The 27,146-nt window shown below is 39.5% G+C and overlaps 1 protein-coding gene across 1 annotated transcript in view; it reads right to left on the minus strand.

Moving 5' to 3' along the window:
- The window catches only part of LOC141331321 (insulin receptor substrate 1-B), a 69,844-nt gene that overhangs the window by 18,145 nt on the left and 24,553 nt on the right, over positions 1-27,146 (minus strand). The window contains exon 2 of the mRNA XM_073836342.1: positions 18,811-22,176. Coding sequence (XP_073692443.1) covers positions 18,811-22,176 — 3,366 coding nt within the window. The remainder of the gene's footprint in view (positions 1-18,810; positions 22,177-27,146) is intronic.

A 27,146-nucleotide genomic window follows, 5' to 3' on the forward strand; every position in this document is an offset into this window, starting at 1 on the left:
TTGTTCATCTTCAGAACATAAATTAAGATATTTTTGATGAAATCCGAGAGCTTTCTCACCGTGCACAGACAGCATAAAATTAAGGTTGAATTCTGTCTATGCAGGGTTAGAAAGCTCTCGGATTTCATCAAAAATATCTTAACTTGTTGAAGATGATCAAAGACTGCTTAAAAAGACCAATACGACTGCCAAACTTCTTAAACATTATGATGTTGAAAACAGCTGAGTATATTTTTTTCACGTTTCTCTGATTAATAGAAAGTTCAGAAGTACACCATTTATCTGAAATAGAAATCTTTTATAACATTATAAATGTCTTTATCGCTTTTGATCAATTTAAAGAATCCTTGCTAAATAACAGTATACATTTCTATCATTTGTTTCCAAAAAAAAGCTTTTGAATGGTATAGTGCATAATGTTACAAAAGCTTTTTTTTTTTTAATTTCAGATAAATGCTGATCTTTGGATCTTTCTATTCATCTATTCTATTTAATCTTGAACAGCAAATCAGCATATGACAATGATCTCTGAAGGATCGTGTGACACTGAAGATTGGACAAATGATACTGAAAATCTAGCTTTGATCAGAGGTATAAATTACATTTTAAAATATATTCAAATAGAAAACAGATATTTAAAACAGTAAAAATATTTCAAAGTTGTACTGTTTTTGCTGTACTTTGGATCGAACAAATGCAAGCTTGGTGAGCAGAAGAGACTTCTTTAAAAAACATTACAAATCTTACTGTTCAAGAACTTTTGACTGGTAGTGCATATAGTTATTTTATTTTTAAAATCTGTGATTGTATCATTGTTGTAGCTTTTAGATAGTTTGCACTGTAAAACTTGCATGTACAACTTACATTTAGGTCTACAACTGTAGCATGTAAGAGATCTAATCTACTATTTTTTTTCCACTCACGGTGTGTGAAACTTAACAGAAGTGCTTACTGAACAATGCCAGGACCTGAAGAGAGATGTAACTAAGAAAAGAAGAGTAGCACTGAAAACACACCCTAACATGCCCTGGAATAGGTAATGGGAGTGGGTCTTTCCATTACCTTTAACCTGTGAAACTAGATCTCAAGAAGACCATGTTTTCTCCAGTTTCAGCAATAACAAACACACATATGCTCATTTTTCTACACGCCCTTTGGTTTTAGAGAGAAACCCAGTCATTGTCCCTCCAACGCACTCCTGTACCCATAACATCAGGCCTAAATAGAAATAGAAAAACGCCCTAACAGACCCCTGTGCCCTTATTCCTCGCTTTCCTTTTCTTATCTGCCCATCGTTCTTGTCTCGGCTGTCTCAGCTGACACCCTCACTCTCAACGGAATGAGCCCTGTCAGGTCTGAGATAAAGAGATTATTCACACACACACACACACACACACGCACACACGCACACACGCACACACACTCACACACACGCACTTAATGGAAATGTACTGTAGCTCTCTGAGATTGCGATGATTGGTCTATTTCAAAATGTCAGCTAATTTAAAAACAAAGAAAGATGCTCTCACTATATTTTGCGATAATATTTTCTATTTTGCATATTTACATGCTTTTAGGGGTTCAAGCGTGTACTCCGTGTAGTGCTGAAACCCAATTGTAATTGTTAGAATAGTCACGGATCAGTGATCTCCACGTAAAACTGATCGTACAGACCAAGCCGCAAGTCATAGAGACTAGAAATTTGGAAGGATGGTAGTACTCACCGCCTACAATGTGACCAAGGCTCGCCCCAGTCGGCCTGATGGGGACGCTACAGCGAAGAACAGTACAAAATCACTCATGAACCGTCAGTCGCAGGCTCAAGTGTCTTATGTCCTTGGAATCCTTGGCTTATAGCAGACAAAACGCATGCCTCAGATTTGATTGTGAGCTTTGCAAAATGTTTTGGGTATTTTGCTTTTTTTTTTTTTAAACCTATTTTTGCCTACTAGTCCTAGGTTTTTCGCCTGATCAGAACCAAACCAGTCCAACGACTCACTCATGCCAAAACGTTCAAGTTTTAGTAAAATGCCTATAACTCCTGAACGGAATTAGATAGGTCACAGCAACAAAAAAAAAAAATCGTGGAGCTTGTCCACTTGGTGGTGCTATTAGAGGAAAAAAACATAAAAATGGCTATAACTGCGCCACAACTAGTCCTTTCAACATAAAAATTGGTGTGTAAGGTCTTGGTCCAAAGTGCCACAAGTGTCTACAAGAACAAACACGGCCACCATTGGCCAACAAAGCTTAAGCACCTGTTAAACAAGGTTAATGGAGGCCGATCGGAATGAAACTCGGTGGGCCTGTTGGACTCACGGCTCTAAAGGTCTGAGAGAAATTTGAAACATTTATTTCATACAATAGAACTCCTCATTCTGGATAACTTTGCCTCTAGAACCACTGCTGTCAATTAAATCGTTTGTTAAATGATTGAGAAAATGTCAAAAACCTACTTTTGCAAACTAGTTCTAGGTTTTTTGCTTAATCTGGAAAAAACACTGCAGGACAATTCTCTGGACTCTCTAGGTCAATAATTATCAAAAAATGTTGAAATGTACTAGGGCTGTGCGATTAATTGAAATCGTATCGAAATCGCGATGTGAACATGCACGATTTCTAAATCGCCTTAAAGGCGCGATTTTTTGCACGCACTCGACTGATACTTTTCCCGCAGCATGCTATTTGAACCGATCACAACACAGCGCGCCTAAACAGAGAGCAAGAACATGCCAACGTTCATGCTTGAAACCAGAAATGGTCATGCTGGTTTTCTTAACAGAAAGCAGCTAGACTCTGCCAGTGTTCTAATTGTTTTTATGTGGGACACTGTGGTCTGGGTTGTTGTTTTTTCAAACACACGCACGCGCATACGCACACACATACTTACTTTTTGCCATAGGTCTGTTCTAAAGACATTTTGTACTACCTTTACTAGGCAGGGCTCGAAATTGTGAACGTTTTGGTCGCATATGCTCCCAAAATTTAATCTGCGTGACATGAAATTATATTTGGGAGCATTCGTGCGAGAAACTGTTGTTGTCCGACTTTTCTTTACAAAACTTTCGCTACCATAACTACTGCACAGACTGCTGTGAGCTGATACAGTGACAGGTTGGCCATTCTCTCTTTCGATTGTGAAAAATAAAAGGTCTCAACAAACCGCTTTTGAAGAAATATAATATATTTCGTGCTATAGCGTACATTCCGTCAGATCCAATTCTGGCGCCTCCGTGTCCATATACGTTACTGTACAACACGGCATTCATCCACATCAGATGATAACTCAGCGGCAGAGTTCCACTCACACAGGGGCGTTATTTTCACTGGGGACATGCTTTTCAAAATCCTGTTTGTGTCTTCTCATATTTCAAATGGTTTTGTTATAATAATCTCTTTTATTGTAGAATGCACGCTCAGCACCTTTGAGAGTCTCGCAAGATCGTTAAAACGAAACCAAAACTAAGACGCGGACGCGCATTTAAAAGCAATTTTAATATCCGGAGTTCAGAGAGCGACTCCTCAATGCGCGCAAATTAGGCTACATAAAATATCCAGGTAGTTATTAGTATGTGGGCTATAAAAAATATATTGTGCAGTTGTCTATAGTTCTATATCATGCTTGAAAAATTCGGTCTCTATTTGCACTTTGAATATTGAAAGAGTAGCCTACTTTGATCATGTGCTTGTAAAACATCTGCAGTCAGAATCAGCCATAAAGAATCAAGATCAGTACATTACCTAAAAGAAATTGGGTGCGCCTAATTTTTTTTTTTGGTGCTCCTAACTTTTTTCACCTGCTAGGTGATTTTTTTTCCGCCTTCTGTTTTAGAAACATGTTACAGTTCTTTGATAAAGATCTAATTGTTTTCCTTTAAAAAAAGTTTTAGATTCACACTGTAAAACATGTCTGTGTCAAAATCGTGATTAAAATCGAAATCGCAATACTGTTCAAGAAAATCGTGATAGGTTTCTTTTGTCCATATCGCACAGCCCTAAAATGTACCCTTTGGGAGGTTATAACGGGGTCATTTAGAAAAGGGGCCAGTCCAAATTTATCCTAAATCCTATAAAGCCTAAGGGAAAACTCAAAACTTCACGAAACCTGGTAAGCACATGCGACAGGTGATTCTAAACATGCAAAGTTTCAAGGAGATCGGACCACAGCAAGTGCTAGAACAGTTAAAAAGGAACTAAACCACTGTATTTCTATGATAAATGATCCTTGTAAATAATGTGTAATTTGCTTAAATCCCTCAAGCGCTTGAACTCTGGTAATCGCTGCTTGCAGCTATATTTTACTTTGTAGTCGTCATGAATTAACATGCAAGTTATAACTAATTTAAATATACATTTCTTGGAGTAAAATGAACACTACGAAAGTTGGACTTAAAGGGACAGTTCACGTAAAAATGAAAATTGCCCTATGATTTACTCACCCTCAAGTCATCCTAGGTGTATATGACTTTCTTTTTTCAGACAAATACAATTGGAGTTATATTAAAAAAATGTCCTGGCTCTTTCAAGCTTTATAATGGCAGTGAATGGGTGTTGACATTTTGGAATCCAATAAAGTGCATAAATCCATCAATACAGGTGCTCCACACTGCTCCAGGGGGTTAATAAAGGCCTTCTGAGGCGAACTGATGTGTTTGTGTAAGAAAAATATCCACATTTAAAACTTCATAAACTGTAATCTGTTTATGCTAACTGTCTAATTTGTAACCAGTGTTTTGTTTTGCTCTACACTTGAGGATGAGTAAATCACAGGGTAATTTTCATTTTTGGGTGAACTATTCCTTGAACTCCATTAGTGTTGAATTAAACTGCCAAGCTTGCTGTATAATTTCTATCGTTTTAAAAAAATTAGGCTTAATAAATAAACAGTTTTTGTGAACAAAATGAAACATCTAATGAAAAAATATAAATTATTCTGTTCTGATGCATATGAAAATGATTTCCTTTTATTCTTTTATTATATTTATTTGTAGATGTCCTTAATTACCACATCAGCTACAACTCCAACTATATATTAAATATAATTTCCAAGGAGTAAAATACAACATAAAAGTAAAATGTAACACAATCAGTTGGCAAAGTCTGTATAATTTCTAGCTTTTATTCAAAATTGTTCTTTAGGCTTAAACAAATATTTTTTGTCTAATTTTTTAATGTGTAATATAAAAATATAAGTGTATTTCATTCTGACACACATAAAAACAGTTCCTAAAAATACAATGCAATTTTTTTTAGTCATGAGGCCAATGAAAATATTAGCAAAAGTAAATTCAAACTACTGAACCAAGGTCAGCTGAAATAATCCTTGTTGTTAAGCCCTGAAGGAAAAAAAAAAAGAAAGCATGGATGGATGACAAAAAAAGATGAGGGGAAAAAAAGTGGACAAAAATAGACAAGATGTTCTGAAACGAGCAATAAAACGGCAGTGAAAGTTGTGCAAGAACTCTCTGTGAGGTCACAGAGGAAGAAAAACCATGGCATGGTCATATGCGTCTCTATGACAACTGCGTGTATCTCCGTTTCTTTGACGCAATAAGATGGCAGATCAAACTCGACAACACTCCAACTCTTGTTCTTTCTCTCTGGCTCCACATCGAAATACTGGCTCCTTAGTGCTGCGTCGTGAGTCATTGTTTGGCCTTGGTCTACGTTGTGCAATAGGACTATTGAAATAAAACTGAATGAGCATCACATGGGTAAATGCTGTAGGTAAAGTACAGCAGGACTTTCAAATGCATATGAAAGCTTTCAAATGAAAAGGTGAATATGTGATATGATTTATCCATGTGTGCTCAAATGTCAATGCTTGGTCGCTGCAAGCGAGTACATGGGCCTGCGTTTGTGCATTACTGTGGTAGAAAACCTCAGGGTGCAATTAAATAGGATGTGTTATTGACAGTTTAAACGACTGTTAACAAATTTGCTCATCAAAATTCTATTCAAACTGTTGTTTCACCACAGTGAACGATAAAACCGACCAAGCAGATATACTGTACTCCAATTTTATTTACAATTTAGTGCCCAATGTGAAAAAAGCTAAGAATGCAATGCAACATATTTTGCATCAATGCATAAAATAAAGCTTGCAATCTTTGCATAGATATGTTTTTGGCCTAAATCACACTCTTTTTCCCTTTTCCTCACTCTTAAAATAGGTATTGAGTTGTCTATTCATTCTTTGCGCACTGAAATCCTCCCATTTCCTCTCTCTCCGTGCAGTCAATGGGAGATTAAGTGTCAAAAGACAGTAGCCCCTGGGCTCTAACTGATGCTGCTCTCTCACACACACACACTAACCATGCAATAAACTAACAGCTGGGCACTTGTATAATACATTTACTGCTGGGCACGCACCCAGACACACACTTTGCACAATCTGTGTGTGCGGGTTTAAATTCTACCCTGTTCGCTTTATTCTGCCGCGCACCCTGATGCTAGAAAACTGCAACTCTACAATCACTTCTGCTGAGTAAAGCAGGCCAGCCGAACAGATAAGCGGAGGCACAAAGCACCCGTGGAGCGGGTGGGGGAGGGCCGTAGCACCTAGGCTCTATGGATTGTGGGTATAGCTGCAGGTGAAGCGGGGTCAGTATTACTGACAGATGTAGCAACTTTGACGTAATCACTGTCTGAGCATACTACAAAGACAAACATTACATAACCACAACACTGGAATTGAAATTTTTTATTTATAAAACAGTAAGATTTGTAATGTTTTTTTAAAGAAGTTTCTTCTGCTCAACAAGCCTGCATTTATTTGATCTAAAGTACAAACATTTTTTTTACAATTTTGAAATATTTTTATTATTTGAAAAAAAAAAATAATAATAATAATATTTTTAAAATGTGAATAATTCCTGTGATTTCAAAGCTGAATTTTTAGCATCATAACTCCAGTCACATGATCCTTCAGAAATCATTCTAATATTCTGATTTCTTATTACGTTGAAAACAGCTGAGTAGATTTTTTTTCAGGTTTCTTTGATGAGTAGAAAGTTCAGAAGAACAGCATTTATCTAAAATAGAAATCTTTGGAAGTCTTTGTCATCACTTTTGATCAATTTAAAGCATCCTTGCTAAATCAAAGTAATAATTTCTATATTTTCTCTAAAATAATAGACTGACTGCAAGCCTTTGAATGGTATAGTGTACAATGTTATAAAAGCATTTCATTTCTGATAAATGCTGATCTTTGCATCTTTCTATTCATCAAAGAATCCTAGATAAAAAGTATTTTAAAAAATATTGCTAATAATAATAATAATAATAATAAATGTTTATTAAAGAGCAAATCAGCATATTAGAATGATTTCTAAAGGATCATGTGACACTGAAGACTGGAGTAATGATGATAAAAATGTAGCTTTGATCACAGAAATAAATTACACTTAAATATATCCAAATAGAAAACAGCTCTTTTAAATAGTAAAAATATTTCAAAATTTTACAGTTTTTTCTGTACTTTGAATCAAATAAATGCAGGCTTGGTGAGCAGAAGAGACTTCTTTAAAAAAAACATTAAAAATCTTACTGTTCAAAAACTTTTGACTGGTAGTGTATAAATGTGTGCAAAATTTATATTAAATAATATATAGTAATTGATTTATTTGCTGCAAAAGACCTAGGACATTATACTCACACCTGTGTGATGGTCTATAGACTGATGAAGGATAGCGTTGTAGGTTTTGTTATGCATGTCAACAGATCTTAAATCTAAAACCTTCATCTGAACGCTCAGTCTCTAATCACTAAAACCCAAACATAACAGCTCCATTCATAGAGCTGGACAAGCAGCCACCAGATATACAGAAACACACACTTGTATGCGCGCACACGCACACGCACACGCACACACACCTGGACTGTAAGGAGATTTGAAGCGTTAGTCTTTTGAATTAGGATTGCTGAGCCCTTTCACTTCACTCACATACACAAACACCTAATTCAGTATTTAAATCTTAAGTGTGTCACTTCTGCACCACTAGTAGTAACAAACAAAATTACAAATACACTACAGTTTTATGCACATCAAGGCTGCATTTATTTGATCAAAAATGCACAAAAACAGTACTGTTTTTATCTGAATGTATTTTAAAGTATACAGTTATTTATGTGATGGCAAATTTTCAGCATCATTACTCCAGTTTTCAGTGTCACACGATTCTCCAAGAAGCATTCTAATATGCTGATAAAAAAAAAAAAAAAAAAAAAAAAGTTAAAACAGTTGAAAATAGTTGTGCTGCGTATTTCTTTTTCTTAATTTTAGATCAAATTAATGCATCCTTGTTGAATAAAAAAAAAAAAGTATTAATTGCTCAAAAAAAAAATTATTTGGATGGTAAAGCTTTTGAAAACAGGGATTTAAAAAACCCTACAGTTCTATCTTCATTTACCTACCCTCACCTGCATGACTTTCTTTTCTTCTGAACACAAACATGTTTGTCAAGGTTCAGGTAAAATATGAGAGCGAGGACTTTATCATCAATAAAAAGTAAAACAAACAACAACAACAACAACAAAAACTACCCCGAGGGGGAAAAGGTAGTGATGTAACGTTTGACACCGAAGCTTCGAAGCTTGTATCAAAAAAACGAAACATCTCACAGTGAAGCACTGTACCGGAGCTTGATTCGTTTTGCCATAACCACATGACCTGTGACGTCCGATGCTTCGTTTTCACACACAACCACGTGACTGCTTCATATTCTGATTCAAATAACGCAAACTCCTTGCGCAGGTTTCAAGTGTCATTCGCTTTTTGTTAAGAATAAAATCATAATACGGATAAATATGTACATGTGTAGTTTTGTGCATGTCAATTTTGTAGTTATCCTTGCTTCACTAGCACTTCTAATTAATAATAATTATTAGTCAACTTAACAGTTAATTTACTTTGAACATAGGTGCCTACATAAACCATGCTTATATTTTTAGAATTTTATAAAAAAGTTTATTTACAGATTAATTCAAGTAAAATTACATTTTTATTATTTTTTAATTTCTGACGGTTTTCGTTGCACTTGATGTATTTGATGAAACTGTCCAAAATCGCTTTGAGATCTGGGACGCAAAGGCAACTTTTTCCAACTTTGGCCACAAGATGTCATTAGTGTGCAACGTGTTGAAAAGCTTCGAGTAATGAACCTTTTTACGATACAGTTGAGGGGAAAGCTTTAGTGCTTCGAAAAGCTTCATTTTCCCATCACTAGGAAAAGGCTAGCTGGATGGCAACACAGCTGGGCAGGATGAGGTAGGGCTTGACACGAATGACGACGAACTGACACACGACTGCAAACACAAGAAGAATAAGTAGGGAGCAAATGAAGCAGGTAAGGAGGGAAGCACAGGTGGGGCAAATTAACCAATAATCAAGAAACAAGATGGGTGGGGTCAAGACAATAGACTTGAGAGCACATGGCACAAGAAACCAATCAAGACAAAAGCCATGTGCTCACACAAAACAAAAACACAAGCACATGGCCAGCCATACAAAAATCACAAGCCATGTGCTTGAACAAAACACGAACACACAGCTAATGAGAAAACTCATAAGCTGAGTGTTCACACAAAACATGACATGAAAGCACGCAGCCGAAAACACAAGCCGCGTGCAACAACACAAGACAACAAGAAAATACAAAAGACAAATCCACATGACAGGAGAGTGTACGGCCCAAGCAAACTCAAGACCACATGCTCCCGCAACACGACAGAACATAGAGTGTGAGTGTCCGAACCCCGACACGATACCGAAACTCAACAAGACATGAGTGCCGGGATCGGAACACCACACTCCAACAAGAAACAAGGCACGCAGACAACATGAAAACAAGACATGGTGGGAGTGTCAGGGCTCTGTCACAAAACCACAAGAAAACTAGACCGAAGTGACAGAACCCTGACAATGTTAGGCAGAATGACAGCCTCAGTCATCATTCGTTTTCATTGTATGGAAAAAAGATGAGAGTGAATGGTGACTGAGGCTGTCAGTCTCTATCATTCTATCTCCTTTTGTGTTACACAGAAGAATGAACATCATACAGGTTTGGAAAAACGTAAGGGTGAGTAAATGATGACAGAGTTTTCACTTTAGGGTGAACAATCCTTTTTTTTGTTAAAATAACTGAATTACTTACAAAATATATGGATGCTGCAAATAATATAATAAGGACAAAGTAGCATATTTGTGACCCTGGACCACAAAACCAGTCTTAAGTAGCACTGGTATATTTGTTGCAAACGCTAAAAATACATTGTATGGGTCAAAATAATTGATTTTCTTTTATGCCAAAAATCATTAGGATATTAAATAAAGATATTGTTCCATTAAGATATTTCCCACCATAAATATATTAAAACTTATTTTTTGAACTTCATTTGGACAACTTTAATTGCGATTTTCTCAATATTTAGATTTTTTTGCACCAGATTCCAGATTTTCAAATAGTTGTATCTCAGCTCGGTTTGTCATATCCTAGCAAACCATACACCAATGGAAAGCTTATTTATTTAACTTTTAGATGATGTATAAATCTCAATTTAAAAAAAATTATGCTTATGACTGGTTTTGTGGTCCAGGGTCACATTTCTTTTCTTTTTTCTCTTTCTTTCTTTCTAAATAACGTGTTGTTTCACATACTTTTTTAATAGTACAGTATACAATGTAAAATATGCCATATGCAGTACAGTAGTGTTCCATTGCAAACATAGCCAGTGTTTTAATAGCACCACAGAACCACAATGTTTACACATTTAGAGAAGCGTACAAACAGGTGACTTATTTATGGTTGCCTCTGCATATAAAACTAGGATTGGAAAAATACTTTAACATAAAAAAACTCACAGCACCTTTAAAAAAACGCTGTTACCTGAGCAATTCCACAGCCCACATCAACACTCAAATTCCCATTCACTTTGCTATTCAAAGTATTCAAACGTACAACTAACCCATATTTTCTCAGGCTATAGGTGCTTATATCAGAACAGGAAAAGAGCAGCTATAAAGCCCAGGTGTGTGCTTTTTAACAGAAACAGACACCTTTGTTCGTCTCTCTCAGCTACATCTATTCTACAAGGACGTCCAATATTACCTTACCAAGCCCGTCCTACTTTCTGCCCTCCTGGACCAGTGCTACTTAACAACTATAGCTCCATATTATAGTCTTAGCTAAAATTAATCAGACTAACTATAAACCTAGGGCACCTCAGAGACTTAAAATAAATCACAGGCATACAGTAATGAAATGTAATACAAAATTCCGAAACGCAGTGGCTTTTGCGTCAAAGCAGCGCAGACACGTTTACAGCTGTCTGAGTAGCATATAATCCTATTCGGATTTTTCAGTAGGAACTGTGTGTTTGAGAAGATCTGCTGGCACGTTCGCCTGACCACTCTCCAGCTCTACAGGGTTTGTTGGGATCCTATGGGACCCGATGTTACTTCGTCCCGTGGACGTGCATAAATAACCACAAATTACCTACTGTCAACTTTTAATCCCTCTCCATCTCTCACTGTATCTTTCTTTCCATCTCCCTTTCTCTCATGTATACCCACACTTTCCATCTCTCTGGCTGACCGCTATCAAACCAGCTACGACTAGATTTGGTCCTTCAGGACTACTGGGCTTCTGGAGCGCTGACTTAAGTCTTTACTGACTCAATTTTATGACAGCTATCAGTAATAATAAACTAATCATTATAGACGATATTATCGCTTATAGGTACACAGTTAATGTATATGGGATGCTATAAATAAACTTGTAAAAGGTTGACAGTGATAAACATACTGGTAAGAATTGAGTGAGTCAGTCGTAACTCGTGAGATACGAAAACACAGCTGTGTGGCCACTTCAGAGATTTATACATTTAGCTGAAGTATCACCGCCAGTTTCCAATGCAGAATTTAGAGGAAAAACTAATCCAGCAGATTTCTGGATTAATGTCTGATGTGTAGTGTTAAGAATCAGTGTTTGTGAAAGTGGGATTATAGGTTATTTTAAGGAATATTCTGGGTTCAACTGAGGTTAAGATGAATTGAGAGCATTAGTGGTATTATGGTGAAAACATACACAATATCCTTCAACAGTGAGGGACTAGTAATATTTTTTTAAACAGAAATTAATACTTGTATTCAGCAAGGAAGCATTAACTTAATCTAAAATGACAATGTTATATAAGACTGCTTAAAATATATGCTGCTACTGAACTTGCTCTTCATCAAAGAATCCTGAAAATATCACAGTTTCCACATAAATATTAAGCAGTACTAAACTGTTTCCAACAGAGCAAAAAAAAAGTTACAGTTAGGCATATGAAAGTTAACAGGGCAATTAAAATTTATTTAAAAGCAGAAATGTGATTTTATTTAATCCTTTTATCATTTCTAATATTTTTTCAAATGTACTTATGTGACCCTGGCCTGGACCACAAAATTGAGATTTATACATTAAAAAAAACTGAATAAATAAACATTCTATTGATGTATGGTTTGTTAGGATAGGACAATATTTAGCCGAGATACAACTCTTTGAAAATTTGGAATCTGGAAAAAAAAAAAAAAAAAAAAAAAAATTCAAAATACTGAGAAAATCACCTTGAAAAGTTGTCCAAATGAAGTTCTTAGCAATGCATATTACTAATCAAAAATTAAGTTTTGACATATTTGCAGTAGGTAGTTTGTTAAATATCTTCATGGAACATGTTTTTTACTTAATATCCTAATGATTTTTACATAAAAGAAAAATCGATAATTTTGACCCATACAATGTAGTCGTGGCCAAAAGTTTTGAGAATGACACAAATATTAGTCATTAGTTTGCTGCTAAACTGCTTTTAGATCTTTGTTTCAGTGATATAATTACAAGCACTTCATACGTTTCAAAGGCTTTTATCAACAATTAAATAACATTTGTGCAAAGAGTCAGTATTTCCAGTGTTGGCCCTTCTTTTTAAGGACCTCTGCAATTCGACTGGGCATGCTCTCAATTAACTTCTGGGCCAAATCCTGACTGATAGCAACCCATTCTTTCATAATCACTTCTTGGAGTTTGTCAGAATTAGTGGGTTTTTGTTTGTCCACCCACCTCTTGAGGATTGACCACAAGTTCTCAATGGGATTAAGATTTGGGGAGTTTCCAGGCCATGGACCCAAAATTTCAACGTTTTGGTCCCCGAGCCACTTAGTTATCACTTTTGCCTTATGGCACGGTGCTCCATCGTGCTGGAAAATGCATTGTTCTTCACCAAACTGTTGTTGGATTGTTGGAAGAAGTTGCTGTTGAAGGGTGTTTTGGTACCATTCTTTATTCATGGCTGTGTTTTTGGGCAAAATTGTGAGTGAGCCCACTCCCTTGGATGAGAAGCAACCACACACATGAATGGTCTCAGGATGCTTTACTGTTGGCATGACACAGGACTGATGGTAGCGCTCACCTTTTCTTCTCCGGACAAGCCTTTTTCCAGATGCCCCAAACAATCGGAAAGAGGCTTCATCAGAGAATATGACTTTGCCCCAGTCCTCAGCAGTCCATTCGCCATACTTTTTGCAGAAGATCAATCTGTCCCTGATGTTTTTTTGGAGAGAAGTGGCTTCTTTGCTGCCCTTCTTGACACCAGGCCATCTTCCAAAAGTCTTGGCCTCACTGTGCGTGCAGATGCGCTCACACCTGCCTGCTGCCATTCCTGAGCAAGCTCTGCACTGGTGGCACTCCGATCCCGCAGCTGAATCCTCTTTAGGAGACGATCCTGGCGCTTGCTGGACTTTCTTGGACGCCCTGAAGCCTTCTTAACAAGAATTGAACCTCTTTCCTTGAAGTTCTTGATGATCCTATAAATTGTTGATTTAGGTACAATCTAAGTAGCCACAATATCCTTGCCTGCGAAGCCATTTTTATGCAACGCAATGATGGCTGCACGCGTTTCTTTGCAGGTCACCATGGTTAACAATGGAAGAACAATGATTTCAAGCATCACCCTCCTTTTAACATGTCAAGTCTGCCATTCTAACCCAATCAGCCTGACATAATGATCTCCAGCCTTGTGCTCGTCAACATTCTCACCTGAGTTAACAAGACGATTACTGAAATGATCTCAGCAGGTCCTTTAATGACAGCAATGAAATGCAGTGGAAAGTTTTTTTCGGGATTAAGTTAATTTTCATGGCAAAGAAGGACTATGCAATTCATCTGATCACTCTTCATAACATTCTGGAGTATATGCAAATTTCTATTATAAAAACTTAAGCAGCAACTTTTCCAATTTCCAATATTTATGTAATTCTCAAAAAATTTTGGCCACGACTGTATTTTTTGGCTACTGCTACAAATATACCTGTGCTACTTATGGTTTTGTGGTCCAGGGTCACATATTAAGCTGTTTTAAGATTTTAGGAGTTACATCATGACAACAATATTGGATATTGTTATCTTTGCAATAAAAACAATATGTTAACATGTATTGTTTACACTTTATTAAAACTAAAAAAAAGTGAGTAGGTTAACGTTTATGAATTGCCCCCTTTACTGCCTCACTCGTTATTTTCCATTGCATAAATACATAAATAAATAATGAGGGACAAGTTAAAAATAGTTTGCGTTTATCAACATTGTACCACAGTAGCTGTTGATATATCTTAACTTATACTGAACCCATAAAACTGCTTTAAATATTCGGGCCTCTCAAAATCAGTTCAGCCAGATGTGGTTGGGTGTGCATGCACTTTGTCAATGCAAAGCATAAATTAAGTCCAAGAGTAGCATTTACAAGTATGCATAGGTTTTAGGGCGCATGAGGGCACAACGGTTGGCATTATTTGAATAAATAGATGTGTGTCCGAGCGTGTGCAAATTTGTACAGACTGTGGTGAAAATATAAACTATGATCCAGTTAAGCAAAAACCCCATGAGTAGTAAAAAAAAAGCTATTATTACCCAACTATATCAAAGTAGGGGATTGTTACAAAACTGCTTAAAGGGATAGTTCACCCAAATATAAAAATTACCCCACTCTCAAGCCATCCTAGGTGTATATGACTTTCTTCTTTCAGATGAATACAATCAGAGTTATATTTAAAAAAATGTCCTGGCTCTTCCAAGCTTTATAATGGCAGTGAATGGGTGTTGAGATTTCGAAGGCCAATAAAGTGCATCCATCCATCATAAAAAGTACTCCACGTGGCTCCAGAGGGTTAACAAAGACCTGAAGCAAATCAATGCGTTTGGATAAGAAAAATATCTATATTTAAAACCATAAACCGTAATCGCTAGCGTACGCTCCAAGGAAAGTCTCACTAGTCTCCTGAGAAACAACTTTTGTTTACAGAAGCAAAGGAAGCAAAGTTTCCTTTGTGTAGCAAAGGAAAACCAAGTCTCCTCTTGGTTTATATTGAAATTCCCCAACATTTTTCTTTACAAATCTTTTTGCTCTCTCCTCTGTGCTTCCACGTTCATCACTTCTTACCTGAGCTTATGCTACACCTATGTCCTACGTCATCCGCTGAAAGCAGTTAGCGGAAGCTAGAGATTATAGTTTATAAAGTTTTAAATAAGGATATTTTTCTTACAAAAAATGCATTGATTCACTTCATAAGGCCTTTATTAAAACCCCAGAGCTGTGTGGAGTACTTTTTATGATGGATGGATGCACTTTGTTGGACTTAAAAATTTCAACACCCATTCACTGGCATTACAAACCTTGTAAGAGCCAGGACATTTTTTTTGTATAACTCTGATTGTATTCATATACACCTAAGATGGCTTGTGGGTGAGTAAACCATGGTGTAATTTTCATTTTCAGATGAACTAACGCTTTAAGTGTCTCTGTGTTGTATTATGCGGTTATGGGTATTTGTGTGTGGGATTAAGAGATTTAAAAAAATTACCTCAGCTTCGCTTCACCCATAACTCTCCATTTAGGTAAATGTTGTCTTGTGGTTATGAAATGGATGAATGATCTCACTCTCTCTTGTTAACACAGTGGCACAGTAGAGGAATTCACCTCCCTCGGTGCCAGGTCTAAATCCACTGCTCTCTACGGCAGACTGAGATACACGTGGCACTACCACACAGCGAGAAGCAAAGCCCTGCCAGAGCTTCAAACAGTCTCAGTGTGTGTGTACGGGTATGTAGGTGTGTTTGACAGACTTTAAGGAGCATATATTAAGCAGCTGCCATGCTGATAGAAGGTTACGTTCCCTCTCATGCGCATTAAAAAGACTTTTCTATATAGCAGAGACATTATTGTTCTCAGGCATTCTGCTGCCATTCTTTCACCCTCAACTTTCTCTCCCACTACTTTCCTTCCATATCGCAACCTCTAATTCATCTCATTCTCTATTTTCTTTCCCTTGCCTTCTAGTGGGAGTTTGGATGTGGCCAGTGAGACCCAGTCTGGAGTTCAGCCAGGGAAACTGCTTTCATCGTTGTTCCCCCAAAAGCACTGAAAACCCAAACAAATGAACCCTGAAACGCTTATATGATTTCCTCAACTCCCACCAAACGTGAAAACTTGATCCGACTCTAAGTTTCTCTGGTCTGTCTCTCTTTCCATCTTTTCTCTATCTGCCATTGGCACACTGTCTGTCTGTCTCTCACTTTCTCGCTTTCACTCCCATTGTGCCATCTCTTTCTCACCCTTGTACTATCTCTCCCTCCTCCTCTCACTTGCTTTAATCCTTTCTCCGATTGTAGGAGGTGGTGGTGGAGAGGGGGGACTTCCCATTCTACATTCTCTTCCAAAAATCTATTTTCGTCTGTGCTCTCTTACTCTACTCGGACAGAAACGTTTTATTAAAACGCAAGGGAAAAAATGGAGCAAGGGAGCGATGAGTTCAAGCCTACTGGAGCTGAAATACACACGCAAGGGCACAAACACACACACATACACGGCAGCCAGGGAGGAAAGCCACGAACAAAAGGATCATTTATTACATGCAAAAAAGGGGGGCTTGCGGTTGTGACCACGTTGGACCAGTGCAGCGTTGGCCCCTTCTCAACATTCACAGCCAGCTCGCCGCATTCCCCCCCAAGCGCCGATGCCATGCTGTCCACTAACTGCAAAAGACTCATTTACCCACTCACTGCTACAAAAACAAGACTGTATCTTTTCCTAGTTATCAATCTACACTTTGTGATAATCTTATCACTTGGTTTAGAATCAAGCACCAAATCTGGGACATTTTAGCAAGAAAATAAGAAAGCGACAGTCAGATCAGAGATTTCTCCAAACAACCACTGTAAGCTTTCTCTTATTCCACAAGAGTCACTGTTTTCTTGCATAACATAAACTGAACACAGAGCTTCAGACATATGTGGTTAGCCGGCTCTGTCACTATTTGTACAAAAAGACAATTTATGCAAACATCCCGTCACTGAACGGCAAACCCGAATCTAGCCACAAACCCATACGTGCCTTTAAAAGCACACAGAGGGAACCCAAAAAGACAGTAACTCAAACAGAATGAAAAGACTGTTTTTAGCCATTTACCCTGTCATTGTAAACCTTCTATATACATAACCATCGAGGACACTTTAATGTCCTAGCTCAAAGATAAACACTGGAAATTTCTAAAATACATTTAAAATGGTAAATCAAATTTAGGATCCCTGGGAATGACAGAGGCGGCAGACGAAACCAATGGTTATGTGATTTGCAAAAGGGAACTTTCCATGGCTCTCCGATCAGTATTGTTGGCATTGTAATGCCTGGCAGACAGGTGGCTCCTGTATCTACAGGCACCAGGTGGATATGAATAAAGAACAAAAGTGAACCATGGCCTCATAAAGTTTTGTTATGGAACAGGCTGTACTGTGTTTCCAGTGTATCATCACAACCTGTTATTGACTAAAGTGGAACTAAAGCTGGGATAAAAACAGTGTAAATACAACCACACAAGAAACCAGACACATGATTCAGTCACCTTAATAGGTATGTTGATAGGGTGATAATATATTACAGTTATACAAATAAGTTTTCACACCCCTTGCATTTATTCAAAATTACAGAGTAGCATTTTTGTCCTCAGTGATTAAGCCACTTCACATAAATGAAAAGCTTTGTAAAAAGTAAAGTAAAATCCAAGAAGGTGTGAACTTTTAAACAAGAAGGTTGTGTAAAATGGTATTATTTTGTCTTGTGGGAAATATCATATGAAAGATTCTAAAGCACAGTACTAAATACAAAAAAAAAAGATTGCTCTTCTACAAGTGATTTATAAACTAAGTGGGGCAAAAGAGGTATGCACTCAGTTGTATGACAAATCTGTTCAGTTTGCTGAAAGTATGAATAAACCTTGGTCCAGGGGTAGACAAGTTTGGTCCTAGAAAACCACTGTCCTGCAGAGTTCAGCTCCAACCCAGAAAAATAAGGCACTATCCACCTTATTTTTCCCATAAGAGCCATTTTTACATTTTTATGGGTCTGGCTTCCGGTCTCATTCGCATCCAGATATTTTTAGCTGTACAAAACAGCTTGTTTTGCGGCTTCATATTACAAAACTATGTGTCTTACTATATTACTCTTAATTATAAACACACTGGTTTGTAGTGCAAACAGTTTTACTGTTTACTGCACTTTGTTATTCATTATTTCCCTTATAGCGGCTAATGAACCGGAAATCTTGCCCATAGGCTTATTCCCGTGTTGAAGAATAAAGTGGCAATCCTGAAGACACTGATTAGATTGTTCAGGTGTGTTTGATTAGAGTTAGAGCTAAACTCTGCAGGACAGCAGTTTTCTAAGACCGAACTTTAGATTGTATGAGAGATTTTCAGACTAAACTCATTTTGAGATTCTTACCTGTACCATCTTTGCTGCTGCTGCTACCTTGGTGTGTCCGTAGCTCCTCTGACTTGTAGAAGTCAATGCTAGCATACATGTTGAGGTTTGAAGCACTACCACCTGAACCTCCAGTTCCTAGAGAGCCCCCAGCTGCTCCTCCACCCAGGACAGAGGAAAAGATACGAGCGACAGGTGTGTGGACAGCTGCTTGTCCATCTGTGGCAGTATGGGAACTTTCCTTGTTAGCCAGGTCCAAGTCTATGTAATTGAGGCCCTGCTCCATGGAGGATGTCTGTGAAACCGATAGTCCTGGGTTGATGTACTGAGATGAGATGTCTGCTGAGCCACTGTTCCCCCAAAGCATACCCTCAAAACCAAGCCGACGGGCCACTTGAGTGTGATCAGGGAATGCAGAGGAAGATGATGTTGCAGAGCAAGAAACAAGCGAGGAAGGAGCCTGGAACGTTTCTGAGCAGTGGCGTCGACGACCTTGAGGATCTGCTCGGATTACTTTAGCCCCGTGATCTGGGTTTGGGACTTTGGCAAGCGGAAAGTCTAGTCCTAGTCCCAAACTTAGGGCTGGAACTACTGACTCAGGCTGGTCTGGCAAAGAGGCTTTTGGTGGTGTAGAACTTAACGTGCTGCCTGAGTTCAGGCTAAAGGCCATCTTTGTGTAGTCGCCACAGGCTGTGGGGGAGTCTCCTGGCTGTGGTACTGACACCTGTCTGCTTTTTCTATGTCCTATCTCATTGTCTGCATCATCATCATTTAGAACTGTCAATCTGAGCTCATCGTGAGCTTTAGGGGCTGCGGCAGGCGTGACAGGTGGAGTGGGGAATGGAGGAAATCCAAGTGACGTGAGAGAGATAGGCGAGGGGGATGGTGAAACTCCTAGCTCCATGTTGACATACTCGGAGGCAGTTGATGGAGGGATGGGGGTGGAGGAGCTTTGTGAGAATGGCAAGAACCCAGCGACACAAGAGGTAGGCCTGGGTAAGTTGCGGTGGGTACTGGGTGGAAGAGAAGCATCTTGCCGAAATCCTCTCGCTCCATTACCTCCTGCCTTTAGGTTCCTCTCACCCTTAAACTCAATACTGACATACTCCCCAGGGCTCTTAGGCTCAGGAGGAAGGGGTGTCTCACGAACTCTGGGTAAAGTGTTGGCTTTAGAGACATCCACAAACAGGCTAAGAGGCCTGCCCCTCTGACCAGGATGTCCTTGCTTTAACCTTCCAGAGCCTTGCCTTTGCTGCAAGGATCTTTGCTCAGCATCCCTTGCAGTAGTACCTGCTGCTCTTCCTGCCACTTTGACTGCCTTTTCTTCACCTTCACCTAGGCTCTCGCTGCTCGCAGAACTGGAGGAGTATGAGGACGATGAAAGCGACAGATGTCGACCAACAGTGGGTTCCTGGTGCTTGGACTTGATATTACCAAGCCCCCTACCTCCTCCCAGACCTCTACCACCATTAACCAAATGCTTCCCTCTTCCTGGCCCTTCCTCAAAGTGTGTTGAAGTGTTATGTTTGTAGGAGCGGGGTAGAGAACAGTAAGAATACACCATCTTAGGTGGAGGATGCTGAGAATGATGGTCAGATGGAGTGTGAGGCTCAGCTGGTGGTGGGGTACTATTGGCAGAGCGGGCACTGATAGGTGACATATTCATGTAGTCGCTGCCAGTTCGGCTGTCGGCACTGCTGCTGCCAACCCAGGCAGTAGGGACCCCTCGTTGGTCTGGTGAACAACTACTATTGGGAGACATCATCATGTAGCCATCTGTGCCAGAAGGTGGTGGACGGATCTGCCGTGGGGGTGAAATGCTATTATTGGGGGTCATGGCCATGTAGTCATCAGCAGATTTTGAGTCTGTATCTGAAACTGTTACTGAGAGGGAATGAGAAAGAGATACTGGGGGAGCTGTAACTCCTGGTAACATGGACATGTAGCCATTATCCACTGCTCCATTAGCTCCTCCACTGACATCATGGACACCCATTTCACTGTTACCACCATCACTTTTAAGCTCTGCAGCTACCTCCAAGTATCCTGTTGCACTTGCTGCCGCTCCAGAATCCTGCCTTGATGCAAAGGATTCTCGGCTGGTGGTGTGAGTCATAATTGCATAGTCATCTTCTTCAACAGCTTCTTCTCCAGCTCGACGGTGTGGTGCAAGTTTCTCTAAAGCCATGGGTGGCAGGGAGGCCCGCTTGCTCATTATCCTCCGCTCTGCTTCACATTCTCTGCTGGAGGAGCGCCTCAGAACTCTCCTGGTTTGTGGCAATGCACTTTGGCCTGGCTGAGGTTTGGATGCTCCTCTCTGACTCATTAGGATGTAGTTGGATGTTTCGTCCCCAACAGAATGCCCACCTGAGCTACCTGCAGACCCTGACTGCATTGTTGGGGTTAGCAGAGAATTCTCTCCAGGGCTGGAGCCATATTCATCTGAGGAACCATAGTCGCTAAGAGAACCAGAGACGGAGGGCTGTCGGAGAGGTATTCGACTGTACATGTTTCCGTCACCACCCCCACCACTTCTGCTTGTCCCGGTTCCTACTGCACAAAACTCAGATCCATGTCCTGAGCCAGAAGGCAGGCTTGGTGCAGCTGGAGTAGCAGGGGTTGAGGTGGATCTCATTAGCGCATGCTGTGGTTTGACTAGGCTTGGAGCACGAACAGATGTTGATCTCAGTATAGGGGTATTGGAACATGACCCGTTAGTCGTGGGACTTGAGCATGATGCAATCCCTCCAGTTGCTGCACCACCTCCATCATCAACATTTCCACCATCACTGGACGTTCGAGTTCGAGGAAAGCTGTGACGAGAAGTTGGAGAGGTGCTATTACATCCTCCAGTAGTCCCTGGAGGTTCGGTCCGTGGGCGTCTTGTGAATCCAACCTGACTGGGTGGAGGATTGGGGTGATGTCGTCGAGATGGAACACTAATAGGATTTGATGCAGTGGTACCACCTCCTGCTCCAGCGGCAGCTGACTGAGATTTGCTACGCTGGCGAAACTCCTCACTCAGGGCCTTCATGGCTTCCAGCAGAGTTTCATGCATATTCTGTGCTACCACAGAATCTTCCACTTGCATCCAAAACTCTCCAGGGCCAGTTACTGCAGAGCGACCCACCTCCACGAAGAAAAAGTTCTCAGAATGACCACAACGCCTCACATTCATCAGCTGGAGCACGACAGCGGCTGCGTCAGAGTTCAGCTTGACAAAGTTGACTGTCTTTTCAGTCAGGCAGAGCCGGTAGATGCCAACGAGGTTCTTCGCTTGGCCCAGACCTTTAGGCCAAACTTTGACTTGCCAGACTTCCTTGAAGGCAGGACCAGGGGATGGTACTCCATAATCTCCCCCATTCGCACTGTCACAGAGTGCTTTACCTACAGAGAGAGAAAAAAAAACAAACAAACACGTTAGTAAAACCTTACTCCACAACGTAAATTTAGCAATCCATCGTATAAACAGAAAGTTAGCATATTTTAAAGTATTAGTTGACTTCCAGAATAAAAGTTTCCTGATAATTAACCCTCATGTCATCCCAGATATTCATGTCTTTTTTTCTTCAGTCAAAAAGAAATTAAGGTTTTTGAGAAAAACTGAAATTTTTCTCCATAGAGTGAACTTCAATGGGAGCCAATGGGTTTAAGTTCCAAACTGCAGTTTCAATGCAGCTTCAAAGGGCTCTACATGAATCCAGCCAAGAAATTAGGGTCTCATCTAGCAAAAGAACCACAAATTCTAGTCTTGCACTAGCTCTGCAATGTGCATGCACGACTTCTCGCATTACGTAATCATGTTAGAAAGATCACGCGTGGTTAGTTCTTCCGGTTAGTGTACTTCGGTTCAAAGAGGCAGGGTAAGGCAAATAACTCCATCTCATCTCAACTCCTTTAAAATCATCAGACATCATTGTTTTACCTTTTTTTGTAAAGGGCATTTGAATTTCTTTGTATGTTCGCTTTGTAAACACTGGGTCGGTTGAGCTAGTGCAAAACAAGCATTTCTGTTTAAATAGTATATAATTTTTTTTGTTTATTTATTTTATAGAAAGTGACCGATCGTTTCACTAACAACAATGTTTAAATAAAAAACCTCATGTATAATGTATAAATAACTCATCTACATGTAACTAACTAATCTTTATTTAATTCATGTTACGCATCATGTAACAAGAATGTGAGTGTGACCAAAGCACAATTTAGTACATTTTCTAGAAATGTCTGCGTAAGCAGAGAGCTTCATACTTTAAAATTATAAGTGGTTTCTTAGACAAAGTGCAAACAAGGAGGACGAAGGTCACTGATAATGACTTAAAGGAACACTCCACTTTTTTTGGAAATAGGCTCATTCTCCAACTCCCCCCGAGTTAATAAGTTGAGTTTTACAGTTTTGAAATCCATTCAGCTGTTCTCCTGTTCTGGCGATAACACTTTTAGCACAACTTAGCATAAATCATTGAATCCTATTAGACCAGTAGCATCGCGTTCAGAAATGACCAACGAGTTTCGATATTTGTCCTATTTAAAACTTGACTCTTCTGTAGTTATATCGTGTACTAAGACCAGCGGAAATGTAAAGCTGCGGTTTTCTAGGCCGATAAGATTAGGAACTACACTTCCATTCCGGCGTAATAGTCAAGGAAGTTTGCTGCCGTAATATGACAGAAGCAGGCGCATTAATATCACACAGCACATGTTGAAATGCTTGCTTCCGTCAACATATCCAACGTGACCAACTGCATGCACAGGCAGCGTTCCTCGCCATGGAGACATTTGTGAGAGACGATTTAGAAGATATTTACTTTGGTGCAGATCCTGAACCATATCAATTTGAACCAGAATTCACTGAAGCTGAGGTTTTGGAACGAGAAAGACAAAGCGTGTCTGAACTGCCTGGGACAGAAGGGATGAGGAGAGCAGATTCGAGCTGGTGGGGCTTGCCAACCTATGCTGACTGAAAGTGAGTGCCTGTGTTGTCGCGAGTGGGACCAGGTATTGCCATCGATGGCAAGGGTCAATCTACCTGATGAGGAAGTGGCATGTGTCGCAACATCCGAGGACTTGGATGCAATGGTGCATCCTGCAGTAGTAGATTTTTTTTTTTCGGTTTGACAAAATAAACTGGAAAAAACGTCACACGCCGAGTGGACCTAATGGCCAGCTGTCGCAAGAGTAAGTTATTCCTGCAACCACTACAATATATAATATAAAGATTTTGAATGCATACTGTCAGTTTGCATTTTCAGGCTTATATTCATGATGTTCACTTTTACTCAAAACTCACTTTAAAACACCACCGACTGTTCGCAATAACTTTCTTTTGCAATCACACGTGGAATTTGGTCATAGCAAATACTGTAAGCCAACTGTTCGCCCAAACCTAGTCGTCAGGGTTGCATTTCACAGGTAACGTTAGCCAACAACAATAGCAATTAACTTAGCCATGTTACACTTACAGCCATGGGCGATGCTCCTCGTTGTCCTGTCCTGTCTGTAAATAGTCATCCGGTTCAAAATGCTCGGAGCAAACACGCCATTTCTTGATCGTTTCTAACGGTGTTTTGAGATCTATGTTCAGAGCAGCCAGCCATTGATTCATTAGTCGGAATTGCTTCTTTTTTTCCGTGAGAATTCTATGAAACATGGTAGTAGAGTACGTCTTCGACTTACTATCACAGCCCCTTACACTGCACATAACCATAGCTAATCACACACAGGTCTCCAGCCACTAACAATTTACCAGCTGCAACTCTGACAGCTGCAACAACCGGAATTACACAAACTTAGCGCCGGTCATATTGGAAGTTACCTAGCTGGGATCTAATTTCAGGCGCTGTGTGATATTAATGCGCCTGCTTCGGCCATGTTACGGCAGCAAACTTCCTTGACTGTTACGCTGGAATGGGAGTGTAGTTCCTAATCTTATCGGCCTAGAAAGCTTTACATTTCCGCTGGTCTTAGTACACGATATAACTAAAGAAGAGTCAAGTTTTAAATAGGACAAATATCGCAACTCGTTGGTCATTTTTGAACGCGATGCTACTGGTCTAATAGGATTCAATGATTTATGCTAAGCTATGCTAAAAATGATATCGCCAGAACAGGAGAACGGCTGAATGGATTTCAAAACGGTAAAACTCAACTTATTAACGCGGGGGGAGTTGGAGAATGAGCCTATTTCCAAAAAAAGTGGAGTGTTCCTTTAAGTCAATAGGCCATTACTAATACAACAGCAAATGAAAACTTGAGATTCTCAGCACTATGAGTCAACAGCCAACAGTCTATATTGCAATGTATGCAATGTGTTTCTTATAGAGTAGAAAAAAATTAAATTTGTGTCCTACAGACACATAAAGAATTATGAGCTGCAAAAGAGGCATTTTAAGTAAGTGCTTAGATAAGTAAGTGCTTATTCTGGAATAAGCACTTACTTATATTGCATGTTGGCCACACCACCAAACTTGCCACATAGACTTTCCAAATGTGCATCAGCCAAAGAAACAGCTCATAGAACCTTTCTACCCCCAAACGCCGCCCTTAGTGTTTTGAATATTGCACCTGCAAATATTTAAAACAGCTTGCATACTTCATAAAATGCCGTGGGCAAGTCAGAGACAGTGCCTCTCTATTGTGATGTACAGTCATAAAGATATAAGATAAGGAAACATTTTATCAAGTATCGTACAAGCCTTTGATGGTTTTCAACACAGATACAAACACACAGTGACGAGTTGAAACTTTATGAGAACAATGTGGTAGGTGCTGCCAAACTTTCTCAAGTCCCATTTATTTTCTTTAGAAAAAAACATGACATTGACGCCATTCGCTTGTTACTTCACGATTTTTCCTACTGAGAAAGCATGCCATCTTCAATTCATCAACTCTCCTCTCTGCAGGCTCCGTTCATCCGCGCAAGCTTTCAACAATTCCTTTGTTTGTTCTCTATAAGGTAAGGCCTGAAGCACCTGGTTAATAACAAAAAGTTACAGTATGCAAATCAGTCGACAGATTGACGAGGTGTTCACTGTTAGTAAAGGCTCTCTTTCTCTCACTCTCTATTAGTACAAGTGCTGGCAAATTTCTCCAACCAAAAATTCTGTGAAAATACACAAGACGCTCATAATTCTGTGGAAACTTGTTTTTCAAATTTGAAGGCTTTTCCTAATCTGCCACGGCTTGCACCCTCTAAATTTGCATAAAATTTGCCTGCCAATAGTTTGGATAATTGTACCAACTGTATCAACCCTATAATCTAGAAAATAATGGAGTGGGATGAACTTCTCATTACTATTCTATGCAAAATATTTATGTGTTTACGACACTAAATATAGTCAGCTTGTTAGTGTCCCAGCAAATAAGAGCAAATGCGTGAGCTCTTGAGTGCTTCTACACACAAAAACACTTCCTTGTACCCAGTCTCTTGCTGTGAATCCGAACATCACAATGCTTCCAACACAAATGAGAGAATTACAACCATATGCACAAAAAGCAGACCAAGCATGCGGAAGAAAGGACACCCTCCTCTGCTGTCTGACCAACATATCCGTTACCCTTTCCAGAATATTTTTGTTGTGGTCACAAAATTGCGTGTATCCTTTCTTCCGTTCTTTCACTTAAATGGAAAATTGAGCAGCTACATTCAAAGGTGGTTTGCCCGGCTCTACGTGTGTGTGATTTTATGTGACGTGGGTCCCCCTGGATGCTTGTGTGAACTGAAGTGAGGCTTGTAGCCTGCATTAGATGAGTCATAGACAAAGCCACACATGACTTTTTAATGACTATCCATACAAGGTTTTCTCTTTGCCAGTGCTATGCTCTTAGACAATGCTTTCAGACATAGACACGTCCAGTCTACATTTTTAAAAAGCAAGAAAATGCGAGCAATGAAGAGGCTAATATAGTAACTGAAATAATGCTGGACAATCAAAAGAGCTCTCCCTGCAAGTCTAGATATGACTTGGGTCTCTCCTTCAATGCATGTTTTTTTCCTAACATTAGACTATGCAAAACAGCTACCCCTCGTTCTTTCAAAGACTCTTTTAACAGCATGCTTGGTGTTTATAATCAGCACTTGCTTGAAATTTTGCACAAGCACCGACCACTTGAGGCTGGCTGTAGTCCATGTACCTTTGATCTGTTGAACATAACGTGCCGTCCTGATCTAATTCCTCTCTTTGATATCGTGATAAATAAATCACATTTGAGCACAATCAACATTTTAACAGCTACTTCGAGCATCCTGCGCCAGAATAGGTGGGAATGCGTGCATAATTCTAGGCAGCAACTGGCTGCTGATCTCATGAGAACAGAACTTCACAGAAGATCTACAATTACGAGGGCCTTACTAAACA

The sequence above is a fragment of the Garra rufa genome, chromosome 3 (genome assembly GCF_049309525.1).
Source record: "Garra rufa chromosome 3, GarRuf1.0, whole genome shotgun sequence".
Classification (NCBI taxonomy): Eukaryota; Metazoa; Chordata; class Actinopteri; order Cypriniformes; family Cyprinidae; genus Garra; species Garra rufa.